General features: G+C 48.0%; 2 protein-coding genes across 2 annotated transcripts in view; one reads left to right on the plus strand and one right to left on the minus strand.

Moving 5' to 3' along the window:
• Positions 1-4: 4 nt before the first annotated feature.
• Positions 5-24457, plus strand: part of LOC144674739 (uncharacterized) — a gene marked incomplete at its 5' end in the record, with an annotated part of 56770 nt that continues 32317 nt past the window's right edge. Inside the window, 8 exons of the mRNA XM_078535957.1 lie at positions 5-33; positions 131-196; positions 369-435; positions 2228-3150; positions 7020-7029; positions 17290-17418; positions 18028-18117; positions 18958-19088. Coding sequence (XP_078392083.1) covers positions 5-33; positions 131-196; positions 369-435; positions 2228-3150; positions 7020-7029; positions 17290-17418; positions 18028-18117; positions 18958-19088 — 1445 coding nt within the window. The remainder of the gene's footprint in view (positions 34-130; positions 197-368; positions 436-2227; positions 3151-7019; positions 7030-17289; positions 17419-18027; positions 18118-18957; positions 19089-24457) is intronic.
• Positions 15589-20239, minus strand: LOC144674740 (uncharacterized). Its single transcript, XM_078535958.1, has one exon. The coding sequence runs from the start codon at positions 20023-20025 to the stop codon at positions 17137-17139; it is 2889 nt and encodes a 962-aa protein (XP_078392084.1). The 5' UTR covers positions 20026-20239; the 3' UTR covers positions 15589-17136.

The raw sequence follows: 24457 nt of genomic DNA on the forward strand, positions 1-24457 counted from the left end.
GTATCTGGTGAAGTGGAAAGGATGGGCTATCAAGTAAGGTGTCGGGCCAAGGAGAGGGGGGAAAAATGCAAAATAAAAGGGAAATACGTCGATTTGCAAAGGTGCAATACGAGATCCTTTCTTCTGTTAGGTACAGCACTTGGGAACCAGAGGAGAATATCTTGGATGCCCGTTTAATCGCAGCTTTCGAGCAAAGGTACAGTGCAAGGCGGAGCAATGTTTTCTTCCTGCCCTGAACCGAGTCCATTTTGGATTTATTTATGTTTTTTCCCCCCCCCCCCCCCCCAATTAAAAAATATGTCCCCCCGTTTGCCGTGCATTTGCAAAATGTTGCATTTCTCTTGTGTTTCCTTTGCATTTTCTTGCAGAGAGAGGGAGAGGGAGCTGTACGGGCCGAAGAAGCGAGGCCCCAAACCCAAAACCTTCCTGTTGAAAGTGAGTCTTCATGTTTTTTTTATTTAGGAGAAAGGAACGAAAATCAAAATATGTGTGTGTGTGTTTGCAAAGTGACGTAAGAAAGCCCCCCCCTTTTTTTTTCTATTAAAGATGCACTTGGTAGGGTTTTGCAAATTGTTCTGTTTTGCATTTTGTAGATTCCTATACATTATTCCTGCTGATTCGGTTTTGCTTTGGCTATTGTTTACCAAAAAAAGGGGGGGTTCTTGTCATTTTGCAACATGGCTCATTCCTGTAACTACAGGCATCCTGGGAGGTGACATTTTCTGCATCCCTTACGTGTTAAAAACAAAAGACTTGGTGTTTGTGTGGCATTTTATCACAATCGCCAGATGTCTCCAGGTGCTTTTACAGCCAGGAGTACCTGCCCTTGAAGCGCGGTCATTGTTCTGAGGTAGGCGATGCAGCCGCCAATTTTGCCCGCAGCGAGATCCCCAAAAAGCATCGGTGTGAGAGTGACAAGATATTCAGCACCTTCCAAAACCCACGACCGCTACCTGGGCAAGGACAAGGGCAGCAGGTAGATGGGAACACCACCAACCTGGAAGTTCCCCTCCCAAGTCACTCGCCATCCTGACTTGGAAATATATCGGCCGTTCCTTCACTGTCGCTGGGTCAAAATCCTGGAACTCCCTCCCTAACAGCACTGTGGGTGTACCTACAACATATGGACTGCAGCGGCTCAAGAAGGCAGCTCACCACCACCTTCCCAAGGGCAATTAGGGATGGGCAATAAATGCTGGGCCCAGCCAGCGACGCCCACATCCCGTAAATGAATAAAAGAAACATCTTTTTTTGTGATGTTGATGTTGCAAATGAAATTTTGTCCGGTTGTGATCTTGGTTTCTTGTCACACTCGCACATTACCAACTGTGGACATCCTTAAGTTTCTGATCAAATTTGAAAGCATCTTTCTGTTCATTGCCCCCCCTTTACTGCATTCCCGTAATGGGCGGCAGCTTTCCTCTTGTGTCCAGCCCATTCTGGGAGCTTATTTTTTTTTATTCGTTTACAGGATGTGAGCATTGCTGGCCCATCCCTAATTGCCCTTGAGAAGGTGGTGCTGAGTTGCCTTCTTGAACCGCTGCAGTCCATGTGGTGTAGGTACACCCACAGTGCTGTTAGGGAGGGAGTTCCAGGATTTTGACCCAGCGACAGTGACTCCTTGTGGGTTCACACAACGCACAGCAGAATGCAACTCTTAGCTATTCTGGTCAAACTGCTCCCATCACCTGTCATGGAGGTGTACTCACCTAGTGTTAAAGGTAGTTCCAAATATTCTTAAGTTGCAACCCAAGATGGGAAGGTTAGAATCGTCGAATTTTATCACTGGATATTTTTCCCCCTTATTTCAGGGTTGAGGATTTGAGAGAGAGAGAGATTGTCAACACCAGTATTTTCTAGGAGCTGGTGGAGAAGGATTGCTATTGCTGACTGTAGAAGGGGAGCAGTAATTAGATGCGTCGTAGAATAATCAGACACGAGCTGTTTCCCTCACATGTTTCTGGTCTTGTGTTTTTCACGTCGCTAATATCTCCCGTTTCCCACCAGAAGTATAATTTATAGGGAGATTTGCCAATTTGGGATTTGAATTAATGAAACATTTCACGATTGAGAGGAATTGGCTATTAAGATGCAGGCGGATTAACACTCCAGAGAGATTGTTTTGTCTGCTGTTGCTCATTCCTCGTTCTGTTCTCGCATCGCCCTTGTCCGCTGTGTTATAACTGTTCACTGCTGTGTTGTAACTGCTCTCTGTCTCTCTCCCCAGGCCCGAGCCCAGGCTGAAGCACTGAGGATCGGAGAGATGCACTTCTCGGTGAAGCCTGGCTCTGGATCGGCAGCGAAGATCCCCAACAGCCTCGCCGCCTACAAACTGAAGAAGAACATCCGCCGCTGCTACCGGACGTCCAAACGGAACCTGACGCGCGCTGACCCCCAGCCGGGCCTGAGCGGGCCGAGCCGGACGCCGCTCCCGCTCCCAGAGACCGTCCGGATCATCAACCGCAAGGTCGAGCCCCGAAAACGCAAGCGGAATCGCATCATCCTCAACCTGAAGGTGATTGACAAGAGCAGCAAGACGCTGGGCAAGGCCAAGATCCCCTCCCGTAACAGAGTGATCGGGAAGAGCAAGAAGTTCAGTGACAGCATCCTCCGCAGCCAGATCAGGCACATGAAATTCAATAACTTCTCCGTCTACGATAAGTCCTTCCGGATGGCGGTGGGCGACGAGAGGAGGATGGAGAGCGGCGCTGGCACCTCGGGCTCTGAGCCCAGCTTCCGCGGCCCTGCCCTGCGTCCCGAGCCCCTGGCTGCCCCGCCCTGCGCCCCCCGTTATGCCAGCGACCCAGCCCCCCCCGGCAGCGACTGGCCGCGGGCGGGGGACGCGCGTGACTGCGGGGCCAAGCTCCCCGGCGACTCTCCGAGCCCCGCGGTGCCCGACTGGCGAGAGGCTGAGGTCCTCGACCTCTCGCTCCCCCCCGAGTCCGCGGCCGGCAGGCGGTCACCTTCGGCTGGCCAGGGCCTGGGCTCGGGCTCGGGCTCGGACACGGAGCATGATGTGTCGGACTGGAGGCCGGAGATGTCACCCTGCTCCAACGTGGTGGTGACAGACGTGACGACCAATCTCCTCACCGTCACGATCAAAGAGTTTTGCAACGCTGACAACTTCGTGAAATCTGCCACTGTGAATAAGTAGCCTGGGGGCCTCTGCAGGACCTCGGTCAGCCCAGCACTCCTGCCTCCAGGGGTTATTCCTTCTAGTAGGGTGGGAGCTTGATGCCCTGATGGCATTTGACCCAGTCAGTCACAGGTGCCATCCTCTTAGACGCAGGCTTCAATCATTTTAAAGCTTGCATCTTTCCTCTTGATGCTTTCCTCTCGATGTGCACCTTCTCTCTTTTCTCTTGTTTTCTCCATCTCCCGCCCCCCCACCTCTCCCGCATGCCCCTTCCCCCCTCATTCTCTCACGTGCCCTCTCTCTATACCCCTCTCTTGCGCCCTACCCCACCTGTCTGTCTCACTCTTTCCCTTGCATTCTTCTCCCCTCCCACCCCCTTTCTCCGAGTGAATATGGAGGCAGGACTGTTGGCATTTTTATGTTTATCTATTTCTAGCTCTCGAGCGTTTCGTTTGAGAGCATTCAGTGACACTACATTATCATTTAGACACGTGAAACTTTGAGACAGAGAGAGAAACTGCGAATGCTGAAAATCAGAAATAGAAGCAGAAAGTGCTGAAAATGCCGAGCTAGGATTTCAGGTCTTTCTGGTTTTTTTTTGGTAAATCTCTGGTTATTCGGCTTTGTCCATTTTGACACCTTTTTACTCGTAACATGAAGCAGACAACAGCCACTTTACGGAGATGAGACTAACCCACACGACATCTCCGCGTCCCAGCTCACTCGAGCTGGCTGAAATCTTCCCAGCGGCTTTTTTTTTAAAAAAAGAAAAGAGAGGCCGCGATAAACTTTTAGTACAAATTAACTTTTATTATATAAGAAAAAGCTGAACGCACTTCTTAGTTAGGACTCTGTTTTAGCACAGAGCGATAGCTGTTTGCAGCTGTGGTTAGGACTAGCCTGGGTCAGAAATTATATAGACTCAAGAGGATTGTTTTTGTGTAATTCCTTTGGGAGTGGGTCCAAGCTGCCAGTGGGGAGCGGGATCTCAGGATGCGTCTCTCCCACTAGCGTAAGATTAGGATCCTTCGACTGCTGGGAGAAGTTGTTGGAGGCTGACTGACTCCCGGTCTCCTGTGCTTGGGGTACAGGGCGGGAGGCTTTGTTTCATTCACCCCCCCCCCCACCACCACCACCCCCCCGTCACCCTCACTTCCATAGCGCTGTTGCTTTGTCCCCTGTTGCCACCGAAATTCTTGGGCTGGTGTTTTCCAGTGTGGAGACCTGAGAGTCAGACCCATGTGTAACGTTATGTGACATGATAAAGGAGTGATTTAGGGGAGACTCGTCACTGAACAGGCCATGCCGGTTTTTAAAGTTTGCTCTCATTGCACAATATATAGAATTCTAAAGCTTATAGGAGATTGTTTGTTTGCGGGGGTGGGGGGTGGTTAGCAAAGTGGAACCTGTGCACAATCTGGTGGTGACAATCTGTGCGCATGTTCAGGAGCTGAACTGATTGTTTCATCGTCGCTTTGAAGAACGATGGATAACAGTCAGGATTAAAAGACGCTTCTAAAGCTGTTCGTTATCCAGAGCCTCCGTGTTTGGTAAGACTGGGTGTGCGTGGGGTTGTCAGGAAGCTGCTGGGTGTCTGGGACAGGGTCATGTGGAGCTGGGTCGGACAAATACCAGGTCGACCTACGACAGTCGAAAAGGAGCGAGGGAAGAGTGTCAATGGTCAGCTTTCTGTTTCTCCGAGAAGATGGAGATGGAATGTTCTTGCTGATTTTGAACCATTTGAGTATGGCAGAGCGGCAGCGAGCTTGACGTGCCGCCTGTATCTCCTCCCTGCCCCTGAGGCACCACGTAAGGAGGATTCTCTGGAAAGGACGTGTTTCACCTGCGGTTTGGGTTCTGCGCTTCTGACTCATTTTGAAAACCGTGTTTAAAGAAACTGCTTAACTTTGTGCCTTCAGCTTATGAAGTCTGATAGCACGATACAGAATTAATTCATCTTAAAGCGCCTATTACAGCAGGTGGAGTCCTGAGCAGTGTTATACAATTCTGTGGCTCCTGTAGATATGTGTTGGGGAATGGTTGTTGTGTGGTGTAGTATTTGAGGGCAGGTTACTGATTGGGGAGGTGGAGAGAAACCTGGCAACAGATTTACTAAACTGGCGACTATGTTGGCTACATGCACTAGTGTCGTGATCTTACTCCATGATCGATTACACAGCCAAGGGACACTTGCCCTGAGGCTGCTTAACTTCCAACCATCGCTACATCCAGGAACGCTGGATGGTGGAGAAGGGATCAACACTGTCATTGCACTTAGAAATAGCAGAAAGGCCAGTTACATATGGAGGGGGGGAAATTTACGCCATTTGTTTGGGGGGGACGGGGGTGGTGTGTTTGTGGAGGGTCAAATGAGGGTCATGACTCCCTTGAGACCAGAACAATTATCTTGATGTTCGAGCTGAATCGGAGGCTGCGTTATATTGGCTGGCACAGAGATGGTGGGCTGAATGGCCTCCTGTGCTGTTTTGGTCTGTGATTGTCTTGTTCAATGGAATGTTGTTTGTAGTTAGGTTTAATTGGAGAACAGGGCTTCGTTGAGACTGTGGGATGTTCAGAGTGCTCAGTGATTTCTCCATCACGTGGAGTGGGAATTGGAAAGGGAGGGTTTGAACTGAAATATTGACAGATGAAGCAAACTGGTCTTAGGTAAATGGGGCAACAGTTAGGCAGCTGATCATTGGGTCTGCCCTGCACTGGCGATGACTGCGGAGTTGAGACAAGACATTTCCTACCCCTCCATCATCAGCCCTGTGATCTCATCCTTTACCTGACTTTGAAGCTTCAAGAGCGTTGGGATATTGAGTCTGACCTCAGCTCTGAGCAAGAGAAAGCTCCCTCCAATCCAGATCCATTTATTGGAGTGGGAGCGATCGTATTGATCCATGTCTCGCCATCTTTGCTGATCAATTGTTTAGATCACTGAGATTCTGAACTGTTCCGGCCAGGGGCTTCCTTAACCAGACTGTGTTGACAGAGAGAGAGAGAGAGAGTAACCAGCCCAGTCTCGATCAAGTTTCCTCTGGTACGGAACCTGCTCCTGAACTGTATTGGGAGCGATCCCTGAGATCGGATTGAGAGAGTGGGGAAGACTGCATTGGGGAGGAGCAGCGGGAGCTGTATCCTGTCCAGACTGCCTCACGCCTGTGACTCCCTTTGCCTTTCTGAGCACAGAGGACTTCCCGTTGGAAATCGGAACGATATTCACGATATTCACAACAACTGGTGTGGTGAAGCCCGGTCTTTCACGAACACGAGAGTTTCCCATGTGCTCTGATTTGTCAGGGATCTCATCCAACTGTTTCCCTTTCCCAGTTGAATGGGAATGTCATCAAGGTCCATCCCCACCACCCCCCTCCAAAATGTGTTGATGTATTATGTCAGTGAAGGTACATGGTAGAATTTTCTCTGTGCGTAAACTGTGTAGAGATGAACTTGGTTTGGGGAGGATTCTGCTCAGTGGGTTGATGTTAATAGTTGATTTTTGAAACAGAAAATATATATATAGTGGTATGTTTGGTAAGACTGATGTGTATTAATTGTGTTTCTGGTTTGTGCGTTCAGAGGGCCAATAGGTATCCAGAACATGTTCTGATTTAGTTGAGAAATAGTTGCTTCTTTATCACATTCCTTCACATGAGAGGCTGCGGTTGAGTTAAGAGACCCTTTCTCCACTTGGCACCATTTCTGTGGCTTCACAGTACGACTTCCTGTTGGAACAGGCTTGTGATTGGCTGATAGGTGCTGGCAGAAAGCCAGAAATGACATCCTCCCTCAGTGAGTGCAGCACTGGCTGATGCTCGGTCTTTACTTAGCATATTGGCTGAAATTGAGAACTTGCAAAATCCCTGCCCTTGTGCCCCAGAAAATGTCCGGTAAGTGACATGTTGGGACGTGAAGGAGTGTAGTGTAGCTATTCCGGCATGTTTGTAAGGAAAGATGTGCTTGTCTTAGGGGAACTGCCTATTATCCTTCCTCTCTTCCAGGTAGAACATTGAATCCTAAGTCTGAAAGTTGGGGTTCAAGATCTGTTTTAACTAATTTAGCGCCGCACTGTCAGAGGGTCAGTACTGAGGGACTGCTGCACTGTCGGAGGGTCAGTACTGAGGGAGTGCTGCACTGTCGGAGGGTCAGTACTGAGGGACTGCCGCACTGTCGGAGGGTCAGTACTGAGGGACTGCCGCACTGTCGGAGGGTCAGTACTGAGGCAGCGCCGCACTGTCGGAGGGTCAGTACTGAGGGACTGCCGCACTGTCTGAGGGTCAGTACTGAGGGACTGCCGCACTGTCGGAGGGTCAGTACTGAGGGACTGCCGCACTGTCGGAGGGTCAGTACTGAGGCAGCGCTGCACTGTTGGGTTGTCGTTAAACCGAGGCCCTGTCTGGCCCCTCAGATGGACACAAAAAACCTGACGGCTAATTGTTTGATGAAGAGTAGAGGAGTTCTCCCTGGTGTCCTGGAGCCAATATTTACCCCCCAACCCACATGATGTTTTTTTAAAAAAAAATCTGATGATCTGGGCATTGTCTCATTGCTACTTCTGGGATCTTGCTGTGCATAAATTGGCTGCTGTGTTTCCTGCATTGCAACAGTGACCACACTTCAAATAGTTCAAAGGCTGTAAAGTGCTTTGAGATGACCTGAGGATGTGAAAGGTGCTATGTAAATTTAAATCCTACCTGGTTGATAGTAGGTGACCGTGATAGCCTTGGGTTATTATTGTGTCCACCTGCTCCTGGGTTTCTACGTTTTGCAGCGGGTACCGAACCCGGCTATTGTCAAGGTGTAACTTTGCAGAATGTTCTTGAAGTGGTTGGTGGGGAGTGTTTCTGTCGGGGCTTGTTTAGTTTGGCAGGTGCCTCGGGGAGAGCAGAATTCACGAGGGGCTGCAGAGTCCTGAGGAAGTTCTGTGCCGCAGGAGGTATAACGCACACACTGGGCCTCTGTTCAGCAAAGGCCAGTGACTGGGTAGCTCTAAGAGAGCCTGCATGGACTTGATGGGCAGAATGTCTTCCGCTTGTACCGTAATAACTCTACGACCCGGCACCAGGTATTTGAAACATTAAAATTGCTGCAAATGTTGTACCTTGAGAACTTGTCCCTCGGTTGAAATATCCTGAGGCGTGGAGATGGGTGATTTGTGGAGATGCGTTTGCACAGTTGTTTTGTGATTACGTTTTGCTGTGGATTATTGAAGTTTGGGGGCTGGAGATTTTAGTGAGGGTGTTTGTGTTGAGGGAGGCGGCGCAGGGAGTTCGGTGTTGTTGTCAGTTTTCACTTTTCGAGGCCCCTTCCTTCCAGTAAGTAATTTGTTAAGGTTTATGAGATTTAAACAGCTGCACCTCCTTCACATTCCAGGAAGACCTCAGCAACAGCTGTAGTCAAGCCTGCCCCACCGCTTGACAAAATCACAGTTGAACTCCCGTCTCAACACTTTGCCCCCGGTAACTTCCTTTGAGCAGGTGAAGCACAGGTTTGGATAGACAATGGGAGCCCCCTGCGTTTACCTTGTTAGTAACTGAGTTTGTGCAGTGAACTGAGAGCCTGGCCTTAATCCCACTCTGTATGGTGAAGTGAAAGTGTTGGGTCCTAACATGAAGGGGGTTTGGCCTCAGCTTAGTCTTTGTGAATATCAGCACAAAACAGCCCGTAGTTCAGTACAAGTTGTCTGAGGATGTTTGACTGGGAAATGAGAATTCCACCTTGGAAGCCCAGGATACCTTCTCCAAGTGGAGGGGTTTAAGGCGTTGTACGGACGGATTGCAGGGGTCTCTACCGGGGTCAGTCTGATCCTGACTGTGGAGAGCTTGATGCTGTCACAGTGCAAAAGATCGGAGAACTTTCATTGTCAAACTACGTCCCTTAGTTTGATGAGCAAGAGCTGTAACTGTAGTCCACCTGTCTGGTTTACCGCTGACTCCTGTCGTTATCAGGCTGAGAGTTTGGCTCATTTGATAGCACTCTTTCCTCAGAGTCAAAGGGCATGGGTTCAAGGTTCACTCTGGAGACCTGAACCCATAATCTGTCTGAGGGAGCGATGCACTGTTGAAGGATCAGTACTGAGGGAGTGCTGCACTGTCAGAGGGTCAGTACTGAGGGAGTGCTGCACTGTCAGAGGGTCAATACTGAGGGAGTGCTGCACTGTCAGAGGGTCAGTACTGAGGGAGCGCCGCACTGTTGAAGGATCAATACTGAGGGAGTGCTGCACAGTCGGAGGGTCAGTACTGAGGGAGTGCTGCACTGTCGGAGGATCAGTACTGAGGGAGTGCTGCACTGTTGGAAGATCAGTACTGAGGGAGCGATTCACTGTCGGAGGGTCAGTACTGAGAGAGCGATGCACTGTCGGAGGGTCAGTACTGAGGGAGTGATGCACTGTCGGAGGGTCGCTGCTGAGTGAACGATGCACTATCAGAGGGTCGGTGCTGAGGGAGCGCTGCACTGTCGGAGGGTCAGTGCTGAGGTAGCCCTGCACTGTTGGAGGGTCAGTGCTGAGGTAGCCCTGCACTGTCGGAGGGTCAGTACTGAGGTAGCGCTGCACTGTCGGAGGGTCAGTGCTGAGGTAGCGCTGCACTGACAGAGGGTTGGTGCTGAGAGAACGATGCACTGTAGGAGGGTCAGCGCTGAGGGAGCACCTTGCTGAGGGAGCGATGCACTGTTGGAGGGTCAGCGCTGAGGGAGCACCTTGCTGAGGGAGTGATGCACTGTTGGAGGGTCGGTGCTGAGGAAGCACCTTGCTGAGGGAGCAATGCACTGTTGGAGGGTCAGCGCTGAGGGAGCACCTTGCTGAGGGAGTGATGCACTGTTGGAGGGTCGGTGCTGAGGAAGCACCTTGCTGAGGGAGCGATGCACTGTTGGAGGGTCAGCGCTGAGGGAGCATCTTGCTGAGGGAGTGATGCACTGTTGGAGGGTCAGCGCTGAGGGAGTGCCACAGTGCCAGAGGTGCTGTCCTTGTGATGTGACATTAAATGATGGCCCCTGTCTGCCCCCTCAGGTGGACATTAAAGAACTGCTTCACTATTTTGAAGAAGAGTGGCAGGGGGTGTGGTTTCTCCCTGATATCCTGGGCAATAATTACCATTGAACCGACATCTCAAAAACCGGGTTTCTGGTCATTATCACATTGCACTTGGTGGGATCTTGCTGTGCACAAATTGACTGCTGCGTTTCCTACATAACAACAGTGACTGAACTTCAGAAGTTCTTCACTGGTTGTAAAGCGCTTTGGGGTGGCCTGGGATCATGAAAGGTGCTTTAGGGATTGTGAATTGGGAAGGCTCACTCTCTGTGTGTGAGTGTGTGTGTGAGTGTGTGAGATACGGAACAGGGTCCAGTCAGGAACTTAACAGGTTCGGCTTCCCTGTGATGCTACAGAAGCTTTTATCTGATGCAGACGGAGTGTCAGTGCCTGTTGGCCAGGGAAGGGATGTCTTGTGTGTTCCAGTGTATTAGACTGTGCTCATTGTAGAGTTAGAGAATGCACCCCTTTCACTGATGTCCTGAGTGAAGGTTTGCTCCTGTGTCTCTTGATTAAAATGACAATCGAGTTGTGACACTTGCTGATGTTTCGGGTTTGAGGAGCCGCCCTGTTTTCCTGCTGCTCTACTCAATTGTAACAGGATTGGGAGCCATTTGGTGCCCTCGGATCGCAGATGGACTCGTTTCCTTGTCATCTTGTGGGTTTTGGGGACTCCCCCCCCCACGTGCAATGGTGTGTGTTTTTCCGAGGGGTCTTTGTGGACCAGTTCCTCGGTATTGGGCAGCACAGGGTGGGGATTGGGGAGTGCGGCCAACGAGGCATTTTGCTGGAGCTGGCAGAGTTTGCCTGGTGATAAGAGTGATGGGACTGACCAATCCCCAGGCTTAACTCGATGGTGAAGGTACCTCCAGATGTCCAGCAGGAAGAGTTGATGCTGCGCCCTGTTCTCTAGGGGTTGGGGTGTTTCTGTTGACCTGTTCGACTACCTGGTGCTGGTGCTGTGTTAGTGAAAAGCACGAAGTGTAAGGAACACAGGCAGGTTAATTTAAGGGAGACTCTGGGAGGGGGAGAGGACAGAGGCCAACGTAGTGAAATATTTGAGCCTCTACATTTGACTTGTACATGTTAACTTTTTAATCCCATAAAAACCTCTCCTCCTCTGAAATGAGCTTGTGCAGTGGTGGCCCCTGTTTTTCACCATTTGGGAGGTGCTGCTCGTTGCTCTCAAGATGTGTCTCCGTCACCCCCCCGCCCATGTCATGTGTCTCCCCCCCGCCCCGTGTCTCCTCTTCCTATCTCCCCCCCCCCTCCCCGTGTGTATGTGTATCTTCACCCCCACCCACCCATCCATCACCCCCACCCCCCCATCCATCACCCCCACCCCCCCATCCATCACCCCCACCCCCCCATCCATCACCTCCACCCCCCCATCCATCACCCTCCCCCCCATCCATCACCCCCACCCCCCCATCCATCACCCCCACCCCCCCATCCATCACCCCCACCCCCCCATCCATCACCCCCACCCCCCCATCCATCACCCCCACCCCCCCATCCATCACCTCCACCCCCCCATCCATCACCCTCCCCCCCATCCATCACCCCCCCATCCATTACCCCCACCCCCCCATCCATCACCTCCACCCCCCATCCATCACCCCCACCCCCCCATCCATCACCCCCACCCCCCCATCCATCACCCCCACCCCCCCATCCATCACCCCCACCCCCCCATCCATCACCTCCACCCCCCCATCCATCACCCTCCCCCCCATCCATCACCCCCCCATCCATCACCCCCAGCCCCCCCATCCATCACCCCACATCCATCACCCTCACCCCCCCATCCATCACCCCCACCCCCCCATCCATCACCCTCCCCCCCATCCATCACCCCCACCCCCCCATCCATCACCCTCCCCCCCATCCATCACCCCCCCATCCATCACCCCCAGCCCCCCCATCCATCACCCCACATCCATCACCCCCACCCCCCCATCCATCACCCCCACCCCCCCATCCATCACCCTCACCCCCCCATCCATCACCCCCACCCCCCCATCCATCACCCTCACCCCCCCATCCATCACCCTCACCCCCCCATCCATCACCCTCAGCCCCCCCATCCATCACCCTCAGCCCCCCCATCCATCACCCTCACCCCCCCATCCATCACCCTCACCCCCCCATCCATCACCCCCACCCCCCCATCCATCACCCCCACCCCCCCATCCATCACCCTCAGCCCCCCCATCCATCACCCCAACCCTCCCCCCATCCATCACCCTCACCCCCCCCCCCATCCATCACCCCCACCCCCCATCCATCCCCACCCCAATGTGTCTCTCCCCCCCTTCCCCCGTGTCTACGCCCCGATAATCTGCCTGCACTTGGCCCGGCAGCACTGACCGAGCCAATGGGGCTCCCTGAGTGTCAGTGAAGCCAGCGGAATGACCTAAAAACCCGAGTGAGTTTCTTCAGGCAGCTCAGCTTTCAATAGGAGGTTATTTTCTTTTCAATAAAAGAGTCAGGTTGAGGCAGGCCACAGGAATAAGGAGGGTGGGAATCAGTTGCTGAAGAGGAAGGGCCCCTGACACCGAGGGCTGATGAGATTTCGCAGGAGCTCAGTGAAAGCTGCTGAATTGAGCTGCATTGGACCTTCTGAACGCATTTGATGCTCTGCATCTTCCTGAGATTATTGAGCAATTAATCATCATTCAGAGGGGGAAAGTGATCCATTCTCCAAAACTCTGTTGGTCCAAGGGTGACGGTGTTATGGAGTTTGTATCCTCCTCTTAACACAGCAGGGGGCCTGGAGGGGGAGTTCCAGTGATGGAGAGTGAGATATCAGGAAAAATCTGCATTTGTTTCTTGGTGTGCCACTGAATCAGCTCACCTCAGGCTGGACTGCACTTAAAAATGGCCCAAGAAACGTCAGCTAACGGGAATAGAAGGGGGTGGAGGGACCTGGGAATCACCCAGGGTCCCAGCTCCTCATTGCTATCTGATGACCCCCGGCCTCTCGGAAACAAGTTTGGATACCGGGTGAGAGGGGCTTGCAGTTGGTCGCGATGCCTTTATTCCCTGTTCCTGCTGTGAGTCTGTGGCTGGGGCAACAGGAATGGCCCTCTTGAGGCACAGGAGCTGCAGAATGAGCTGTTGGAGAAAGGGGAGGGCTGGAGATCACTTGAAATTTGTCTGGTTCTAATGAACAACAATAGTCTGTGCAGGAGAGAGAGAGAAAGGGAGCAGCTGAACTTTTCAAATGGTCCCTGAAAGTGTTAATTCATGTTTGAATCCAGTGCGCCTAATGAATTCCAAATGAACCTTGTGATTCTCCCCTCTCATCCCCTGATTTCTTTGTAACTTTTTGTAAAGATGATTAGTGTTTGGAAATTGTACGTTGATGAGATTTGTTGCTGTTGCGATGGTTTTTATGAATTTGCATTATTGTATGCAGGCACCCAGCACTTCAATCACGCTTTGTGAATTTGAAATAAATAAATGTTCATATTCCTAAAACAAGCCTCCGCTATTTCCGTGCGTTTAAGGGAGTTAATCGAGACTTACAGTCGAATATCTCATTAAAATTGGAAGCAAACAGAAGAAGCATCCTGATCAGACCCAGGGGCTGAAATTGATTGGATATTCACATGCGTCAAGGATCAGGAAACTCTTTCGAGTTATCAACAGTCACAGATTGTAACTCTTTCGAGTACAATCACAGTTCTTGGTTTCCGGGAGTGGGACATGAACCCACAACCCTCTGATTCAAAGGCGAGGGTGCTATGAACTGAGCCACAGCTGACACCTCTCAGTCAAGGATCAGGAAGGTGGAATTGAAGTGGAAGATCAGACTATGATCTCATTGAATCTGTGGAGCAGGCTCGAGGGGCCGAATGGCCCACCCCTCATTCCTTGTGTTCTGTTAGCTGCTGAGGTTTGCAGAGATGTCAAAGGGAGATAGCAACGAGTTAAATAACCCATCAACTGCTTAACAGCAGAGTCTCTTGATCAACTTAATGCATTTGAAATATGGATGTAAAGGAAGATGTTCTCCATATCCTACACAGACAGAAACATAAAAGAGGAAGTGATGGAAATGGCCAGAGAAAAGGAATGACTGCATAACATCAAAGATAGAATACTTTGTTCACAACATTAGAGTAGACTGACAGTTATTGGAAGGAAGATTGGAAAATGTAGAGGGGAGCAACAGAAAATGGATGACTGATAGAATGGACTGGACCCATAGAATGGACTGGACCCAGTTGGCCGATGTGGAGTGTGTGAACAGATTGAGGTGGAGATCGGTGGCAGTTAAATGGGAAGATGATGACACCAACAATTGCTTAATAAGATTAGATGATATCAAGGGTCATTATTGGAAACATTTAAAATAACAATACCTATAGCCAAAACTGTGATAAGATTCACACAAGGAAAGGCGGAATATCGCAGAGGGAGATCCCAGAGTAATGCTGTTAGGAATGTCAAATTTGTAGTAGGGTTGTGCTACTACCTTGTGTCTACTTGCATAGAGTGGATTCAGACACTGAGTCAAACACCTTGGTTAATTAGAGATTAAATGGATAAATATATTCTGAGATTAACATCCAATGGTGCTGCGGAAAAGTGCCCATTCACAGCAAGATGAAAACCTTCTCGAATTTAACAGGAGGCCATTCAGTCAGACCGTGGCTGATCTTGAAGTCTGTTCTCCCGCTTTCGCTCTCTAATCCCTTGATACGGTGTCTCAAAAATGTACCACCTCAGTCCTGAAAGCTCCAATTGATGCCCAACATCCAGAGCATTTTGAGGGAGAGAATTCCTTGATTTCTGCTACGCTTCGCAAAATGTGTTTCTTGATTTCACTGTCAGATAGTCTAGCAATTGTGCCTCTTTGTTCTTGGTTCCACCTTCAGCCCTACATTGAGGTGTCAGCTGTGGCTCAGTTCATAGCACCCTCGCCTTTGAATCAGAGGGTTGTGGTTTCATGTCCCACTCCCGGAAACCAAGAACTGTGATTGTACTCGAAAGAGTTGCAATCTGTGACTGTTGATAACTCGAAAGAGTTTCAGCCCTACATTACCCACCTCGTTCTACTCACCAGCCACAATTCCCCAAATCTCCTTACCCTGAAATCTTTGTGTTTAATGGAGATTGAACACCGGGGTCTATTGAACATTGTTACAGTCTTGAAACAATCTTATTTAAAAAACACAAAAAAAATACATCAATAGTCTGAAACTTTTATCAGGTGCAGCCAGCCTCAGATTATTGTCTGCTTTGTGGTGACTAATTTGGAAACTATCTTCTGAATTCTAATTTAGTTTGGAGCAAGATTTTTTTGCCTTCTACTGCAATTTTAACACAAGTGACGGGGCCCCCTCCAGACTGATGTTGGGGCTGGGGTGAAATGAACCTGGATCCAGGAATAAAATGACCACCTGGCGTCAAATGCATCCTGGAATAACGAGCTGGTTTTATTTGGGGCTGGAGGTTGCATTGACTGTGATAGCCAGGTGGTGGCAGTGTCGTGTTGGGCTTGGGAGCTGGATCGTTACGGTGCACGGTCAGATGGAGGTAAGAGATCAGAGCCATACTGCTACAGACCCATTTCCACTGTTCCCTCTCCCACCTAACAACACTCCAGAGTGGGAGCAGGACCCTGAATAACAAGCTTACAGTTTGCACTTTCAACATAGGAACACGCAGAAACCATTCAGCTCCTCAAGTGTTGTGCCATTAGATCAGGGCTGAACTGTACATTAACTCCACCAATCTGCTTTGGTTTTAAAAACCTTAACACTCTTGCTCAATAAAAAAACTTTTATCAACCTGTTTTTAAATTTCCTCGACAGCTTATCTCTGTTGGGGGAGATCTAAATTAAGCAAATTTCTCTCAGTGCATTTGGGAGTTGAGGGAACTAAGTCCATGAGAAAACTTTGAACTTAACTTTGATTAATTACTCAGAATATTTATGAGTGAATGCTACTTCCTGGAATCACTGAAAATCTCGGTTGTTAAGATTCACGCTCAAGCTTTGTGGGACTGGGTCCTTCTCTTGCTTTCCTCCTGTATCCAAAATGATACTCCCTTCACCACTGATGCACAGTGGCAGCAGTGATGCCCACATCCCAAGAATGAATTTTAAAAATTAAGCCTGCCAAAACAGAACAATAGAAGAATATCAGCTCACAGTGATCTAACACTGGCTGTGCTTCCACCTCAACCATGGAATTGGGTGTAATTTTGACTGTGAAAGCCATGTAACTGTGACATGATATTTTGTTATCATCCAAAAACAAGTATTGAAAATGGAAAATACCAGGATCACAGAAATATCTTTCATTAAAAAAAACAGAAATGAGAAGGTTACAAGGTATTTATTCAGAAAGTTCATGTGATATGCAGAAAACAAAAAGACATAACAGTCACAAAATGGAAAGTTTATGATATTGAGACATCAAGAGCAATAAATCTGTAATAATTCAGTTCCAACCATTTTGAGCAAAGAATATACAATTATATATCAATAACATATTAAAAACTGTCTCCGTATGCATTTATGTCAGTCTCTTCCCTTTTGAATTCCTACATACATGTTTAAATTGGAACTGGGCACATAAACATGTCATAGGGTAATTACATCAGAACTAGGCCATTTGGAGTAAAACAGGAAGCACATTGTCACACAAATCTGAAACTCTGTCCCCCAGATAATTGCAGATTCTTGGTGTCAATTGAAATGACCGTAGTTAAGATTGGTAAGGTTTCGTTGGTAAAAGTATGAAGGGCTTAGGGCAAAGGCAGATGAATGGAGTTGAGGTATGATTTAATTGAATGGAGGAGAGGGTTCGAGGGGCTGATTGGCCTCCTCTTGTTCCTAAATTCAGATCCTAGAAGTGAAATGTCAGTGATTAAACCTTTGGGCCAGCACCACAGTAACTGAAATGTTGGAATCATGTTCCTCCCTGAGAGCGCATGGGTTATTTCATGGAATTAGATTATATGCTGGGTAAGTTGATGAAGCGTTTCTTCAGAAGCTAGGGTCGCTTTCTTGAGAGCATCTCTTAACTTGGTCCAAAAGAGCTTCTGCCCAGTCTCATCAGCAGGCCAGTTAATGTAGGTTTTCTTCCTCACCAGCTTACGTAGGTGATGGTAAGAAGAGAGCACATGGCCAGGGATCTCATTGAGGAAAACCAAGATGAGGACATCATTGTGTTCATCGAAGAGTCTGTACAAGGCCACCTGCATCTCCATGGAACACCATTCACTCTGAAGGTAATTCTTGGAGATGATACAAATTGTCTTCCTGCTCTTGTAGATAGCATCAACAATGTTTTCCACAATGGGTTTACCAACTTCAAAATCCCTGTGATGGAAGCAGAGGTGATGATATGGAGGCCCCTCATTCTCCAGGTTGTGCATCAGTTGGTTGAATACCCAAGCTTCATCCTTTGAGTTGTAGGATACAAAAGCATCATATTTGTAACTTCTGGTACGATTCCTCTGGAGTTTCTTTTCATGAATCCAAGCCCGAAGCAAATAGTATCCATAATAGAAGTTCCACTTTCCTTTCTGGTAGATCACAACTGCGACCATGAAAACAAACGTAACTGGGGCAGTCACACAAAACACCACAAAGCCATCATTGCAGACTGAACTGTCAAACTTTGCAAAGAACTTTGTTTTATCAACCTCACGGTCCTCACAGCGATACTGGTAGAAGGAAGCCACCTGGACACTAGAGCTAACTGACCATCGCTGAAACCACAGATTATCACAAACACAAGAGATTGGGTTAAGTTTCAGGTCCAGAAAGCTCAGGTTGTGCAATGGGGGGATGTCCTTCTCTTTGATGACACGGATCATGTTGCTCTGCAATTCCAGGCTGGTGAGGCTGGTCAGATTTTGAAAGAGGATCTTTCTGATGGATTCCAACCCGACATTCTTCAGGGACAGAAGTTGAAGGTTGACGAGGTTGGCGAAAGTCAAGTTATGCATGGTCTGGAACCCATTACAGATATCATTCATGTGCAACTGCTCTAGACTAGTGAGCTGGCGAAAGGGCAGAGTATTGAGAGTTATAAACTTGTTGTTGGAGATATCAAGTCTCTTTAGCTTCCAAAGCCCATCGAACAGATTGTGAGGTAACATTTTAAGGCCAAATAGTTCCTGAGATTGTAACTTCAACATTCGGAGATTGTGAAGTTTAATGAATGGGGGAAATTTTAAGTGGGCGACTTGGAAAGATAACTTATTGTTGGCAAGGTCCAATACTTTCAACAATTTGAGATCCTCAAACATTTCCGGACTAATTTGTGACAACCAGTTTCTGTCCAAATAAAGATTTTTCAAAGACCTGAGCCCTTTAAAGCCTCCCATTTCAATCTTCTGGATGTGGTTCCCTCCCAAGTCCAGCGTGGTCAGATTGGAGAGGCTGGAATAGGTTATGCTGTAGACAATGGGAATCCTATTGTTCCTGAGCTTTAAGACCTGCAGATTTGTGAGGTGAGTCAAGGTTTTGTGAAAAATCTCTCCTATGGCGTTATTAGTGAGAGACAGTAACTTTAAATTGGATAGACCTACAAAGGCAGTGGTGTTTATGAAATTAATTTCATTCACAGCTAAGGAAAGATAAACCAAGTTTTTAAGATGGTAGAATGCATGCGATCTAATGGCGGAGATGTGGTTGGATTTGAAGGACAGATACTCTAGTTTCTGAAGGCATGGAGTTGCTCTGTTATCTTTTACATTTTGCCCCAAACCGCATAAGGAGACATTTCGAATCACATTATGGTCGAGGTTTAACGTTCGCAGGTTGCTTGGGACATCCGAAGAGCCAAAAATGTCCGGCTTTTTGATCCGATTGAAGGACAAATCCAAAGACACAACATCACGACAGTCATCGAAGGCTTTACTTACCACGTGAAGCCCATTGCCCATCAGCTGTAAGCCCTGGATGCCCTTTTGCTGAATGACCCCGCACAGCCGCCTCAATATTGCCCTGGCCTCCAGCCCCAGGTGCGACAGGGTAATGTCTCTCAGTGGGGCATTCACATGTTGAATAATGCTGAGAATCACATCCTTCTTCAAGGGGTTCCCTTGGATGTTCAGGAAGCGAAGGCTGGCGAGGTTCAGTGAAGTCAAGTCCTCGGCCCTCGACAGGTTATTGTCGGACAGATCCAAGTGAACAATGTTAGCGAAGAAAGCCGGGGGTCCCTGAAGTTTGGAGATGGGGTTTCCAGCTAGAAGCAGATGAGTCAAATTTGGGGGGAATTGCGAGGAGATTTGTAAAGAGCTGATGTTGGTGCTCTGAGCATTTAGAGTCCTGAGACCAGAACAATTGGTCAGAGCTGCGAAGAAAGAGGAAACATTGTGTAAATCGTTGAAAGAAATATCCAGGACACACAGCCTCTTTAACGGAAAGACACTTTCTCCAGAGGCAGCCGTCAGCTTGTTGCGTTTAAGGATTAAGTTGGTCAGGTTGATCAGGGATTTGAAGATGCCTTGGCTGAGAGTCTCCAACTGGTTAGAGGACAAGTTTAGCAGCTGGAGGTTACTGAGTTTCCAGAAAGCCCAGGAATGGATGGTGACCAGGTGGTTATTGTCCAGCCTCAGACATTCCAGTTGTGTTAGGTTTTCCAGTCCTCTCGGAGGTAGAATTCTGATCATGTTGAAGGAGACATTAAGGACCCTGACGTTGGCAGGAAGGTCGGAAACAGCGTCCTTCAGGTGTGAGATGCCGTTGTCTGTACAGGTGAAGGAGACTTTTGTCAAGTCACCCACACAGTTTTTGAAAGCCACGCAGTTCACTGGCCGCATCTCCCCGAAAACCAAGATCAGCAGAAATACTCCGACCAGCTCTCTCCCAGGACAAGGCAGCATCTTGACCAGAGTCCTCAATCACTCCAAATTCTCCTGGATTCTTGAGGCCAATTCTCTACTCAACTCAATATTCTGCTACTTTCCCGAGTGTAGACCAGGTCTGAGTCGGAGGAAGAGTTCCAACACTGATTGGAGTGTAGAAGTTTTAACCTTTGCTTTGGTTTATGTTTGAATTCACGTTTGAATACTCCTGCTTTGCAATGCTGAGGATGTCTTAACTGGTACTGGCCCCATGGACTGCTTTACTCGCTCCTTGCTGTTCATTGAGGAAGTAATGCGCATAAACACACGCTTTCATTCTGATGTGTTTGATTTGGAGAAGTTTAATATAGCGAGGGTGAGTAAGACCAAAAATGCTTGCACTAATATAATGTTATCTTTAGGACATCCCAGAGCACCACGAATGAATATCTTTTCAAACGTATTTACTCTCCTTATGGAGACTTCTGTGGCAGTCATTTTATGCACAGCAAGATCCCATAAGTATAAAGACCAGTTCCACAATTTTGGTGCTGTGTTTGAGGAAGGGTCGTTGACCAGAATCCAGGGTGAACCTCCCTGCTCTTCTTCCCATCATGCTCATGGGATGACTTCTATCTACCTGAGAGGGGAGATTGGCCTTTGATTTAACATCTCATCTGGAGGACAGCACCTTCGGCAGTGCGACACTCCCTCAGAGCTGCACTGCGATTGTCAAGACCCGCATTGTGAGACTCAGACATTTATCACTGTCTCTGGGTCAAAATCCTAACGACAAGGTGGGAACACTTTCTCCACATACACTGCAGTGGTTCAAAAAGACACCTCACCACCACCTTCTCAGGGGCGACTGGAGATGGGCAATAAATGTCAGTCATTGCCATTGATTCCTACATTCCAAGCCACAAGCTGAGTTGATAAAAGCATCAATATGCTGATATAATGTGTTTCACATTCAGAACGACTGTCACACTTTTCTGCTTCAGAACACAACCACTGATATCTGAAGGGTACTTCCTCTTTTGGAGACCAACATTATGTCAATTTGATGGAGCTTCCCCTTTCTGTTCTGTTTGGAAACTAAGTACCCAGCAGCAATAGATAAAACACATCCACATTTAGTAAATTTTTAACAATGTTCATTTCTTAATCTCTTGCAAGGAAATGCAGAAATTTTCTAAACCTCTTTCCTTCCATGTTGAATTCCTCTGCTGAATTTGAGAACTCCTGCTCAACCCAACAATACCCCAACATGTGCTGCCAAGGCCAATATTTATTGCCCATCCCTAATTGCCCTTGAGGAGGTGGTGGTGAGTTGCCTTCTTGAACCGCTGCAGTCCATGTGGTGTAGGTACACCCACAGTGCTGTTAGGGAGAGAGTTCCAGGATTTTGACTCAGCGACAGTGAAGGAATGGTGATATATTTCCAAGTCAGAATGATAAGTGGCTTGGAGGGGAACTTCCAGGTGGTGGTGTTTCCATGTGTCTGCTGCCCTTGTCCTTCTAGATGGTAGCAATCATGGGTTTGGAAGGTGCTGTCAAAGGAGCCTTGGTGAGTTCCTGCAGTGCATCTTGTAAATGGTACACACTGCTGCTACTGTGTGTTGGTGGTGGAGGGAGTGAATGTTAAAGTTTAATTTGACAGACAACATATTATTAGTGCTTGTTAGTGTGGTAACACTGGCTGGTTTCGATGAGTCAGCTACCTTTATGTGGTTGAGATGTGCTCCCAGGCCTTTTTTGGAGGATGTATTGGGAGATCGTTTGGGAGGGGGAGGGCAGAACAGGACCCCACACTCAGAGAATAGAACAGTTCTGGTCTCCATATTCCAAAAAGGATATCAAGTCATTGGAGAAGGTGCTAAAAAGATTACAATGATGGCAGAACTGAGAGGTTACAGCTGTCAAGAAAGACTGAAAGATTGGGGCTCTTTTTTCTCGAAGGAGGAGTGACCTGATAGAGGTCTTCAAAGTTATGAAAAGCCTCCATAGGGTAGATGTAGAGAAAATGTTTCCACTTGTGGGAAGATTGTAGGGGCCAAGAATGTAAGATTGTCACTAATAAACACAACAAAGAATTCAGGAGAAACTTTGCTCAGAATGAATGGAATGTAGAACTTGCAACTACATGAAGTGGTTGAGGTGAATAGCATAGGTGTATTTAATGGGAATCTAGATAAACACATGAGGGAGAAAGCATGTGCTGATAGGGTGAGATGAGGTAGGTTGAGTGAGAGGCAGAGCGTAGAATACATTCACGTCCGGTCTAATATTGACATGGATGGGAAAGGGACATGGAATCACTGACATATCCGGCTTTTTCTCTGAGCTGCAGACTTCACACACTATCAAATGGCCCTGCACCCAACTGCAGTCAGACAAAATAATGAGAGCAATGGAGTTTGCACAGGTACTGATAGCCACCTCTGTTCTGTGCTGTCTGATGGCTGCCATCTGTTTACACACGAGCGGCGTGCAGAGGTGACTGGCTCTGCTCCGGGTCAGGAAGCACCCATTTGTAGACTTGAATCTCCGGCTGCCGACCTGATGTCTCATTAATAAGACAGTCAGTACTGGCAGTCTGCCAGATTAAAACACATGGAGCGAGCTGTGTGGGAGAGCAGTCAGACAGCTACGGTTTCTACAGGTACTTTGTTACATGGTTTTGCCTGTCAGCCATGCCTCATTGGGCAACACTCTGCTCTCTGAGCCAGAAGGTTGTGGATTCAAGTTCCATTCTAGAGATTTGAGCACATAATCTAGGCTGACACTCCAGTGTAGAACTGAGGTAGTGCTGCACAGTCAGGGGCGATGTCTTTCGGAGGCAATGTTTAACCAAGGTCGCATCTGCGATCCCAGGTAATTGTGAAATATCTCATGGCACTGTTTCAAAGAAGAGCAAGAGAGTTCTCCCCAGTGTCCTGGCCAATATTTATGCCTCAACCAACCTCACTAGATTATTTACTTCCTTGCTGTTTGAGGGAGCACGGGACTTAACCTCGGAGTCCTGGCCAAAATTTATCCCTCAAACACTCATGCTTAAAAAAAAGTTTATCTTGTCATCATCTCATTGCTGTTTGTGGGAGATTTCTGTGCACAATATGGATTTTGTGTTTCCTACATTATAACAGTTACTACACTTCCAAAGGTACTTTATGAAGTGCTTTGGGATGTCCTGAGGTCATGAAAGGTGCTACAGAAATGCAAATGCATGTTTTAAATCTGAAATAAGGGACTTCAAGACAAGTAAGTAGCTCAACACCCTCTCTTTAGTGAGCTCCTACTTGTCTCTTGTAATCAAACCCTGAAGCCTCCTCAATATACACTGTAGCCTCAATATATATGAGTTGTGAGCTTGTGCATTGCTGTTTCCTGATTTCAGTTGCAGTGTGAATTCCCCTCTACTATGCTAATAGTTTGCCTGACAGGGCTGGATGGGCTTCCATGTATCTCTGTCCTCACATATTACTGTAGATTTTAATCTATTTTATGTTCCATATTGCACTAATGAGATTAATCAATCATACCTTGCTACCTAAGAATCATGCACTCCTGCACGTTGTGTTGCTGAACTGCTGCAGGCTGCACTGCCTAAAAGGAAGGCAGAAACCGATTCAATCGTGTCTTTCTGTAATTAGGAAATGTAGCAGCCAATTTACACATAGCAAGTTCCCTCAAACAGCAAGGAAGTAATTAATCTGGTGAGGTTGGTTGAGACATAAGTATTGGCCAGGACACTGGGGAGAACTCGCTTGCTCTTCTTTGAAACGGTGGACATAGAATCTTTTGCATCCACCTGAAAGGGCGGACAGGGTCTCGGTTCAATGTCTCACCAGAAAGCCAGCCCCTCTGACAATGCAGCACTCCCTCAGTCCTGGAACTGGAAGTGTCAGCCTAGATTATTTGCTCAAGTCTCTAGAGTGAGGCTTGAAAGTATGGAATCGTAGAATCTTGCATCAGATAAGGAGGTCATTCGGCCCATTGTGCCTGTGCCAGCTCTTTGGAAGTACCATCCAATTAGGTACTCCCCCTGCTCCTTTCCCCACAGCCCTGCAATCCTTTTCCTTTTCAGGTATAAATGCAATTTACTTTTGAAACTTTGTACACATGTGGTTAGTTAATAACTTTCATAATGCTGTTGATTGTTAAAGTTAATTAGTTAAACTAATATTGTTCAGATGATTCATGAACTCATAAAGATTGTGGCTGAGATGTTGCTGGCATGTGTGACACATCGTTAATGCAGGGAGCTTTGACTTGAAGGGAAGGCTGCACTAGTGTTGGGATAGATCTCAGGTGGAGAAACAGATCTGAGTCTGAGACTATTGCTGATCAATTACTTCTACTGGCCCCACTTGTCTCAGTTACAAATGAAAGGCTGACACACTAAATATCATAACTCGAATCAGGTCAACATTGAAGCTCACATATAAATAGATTGAAAGGAGAATTA

The sequence above is a fragment of the Cetorhinus maximus genome, unplaced genomic scaffold (assembly GCF_964194155.1).
Source record: "Cetorhinus maximus unplaced genomic scaffold, sCetMax3.hap1.1 HAP1_SCAFFOLD_778, whole genome shotgun sequence".
NCBI lineage: Eukaryota > Metazoa > Chordata > Chondrichthyes > Lamniformes > Cetorhinidae > Cetorhinus > Cetorhinus maximus.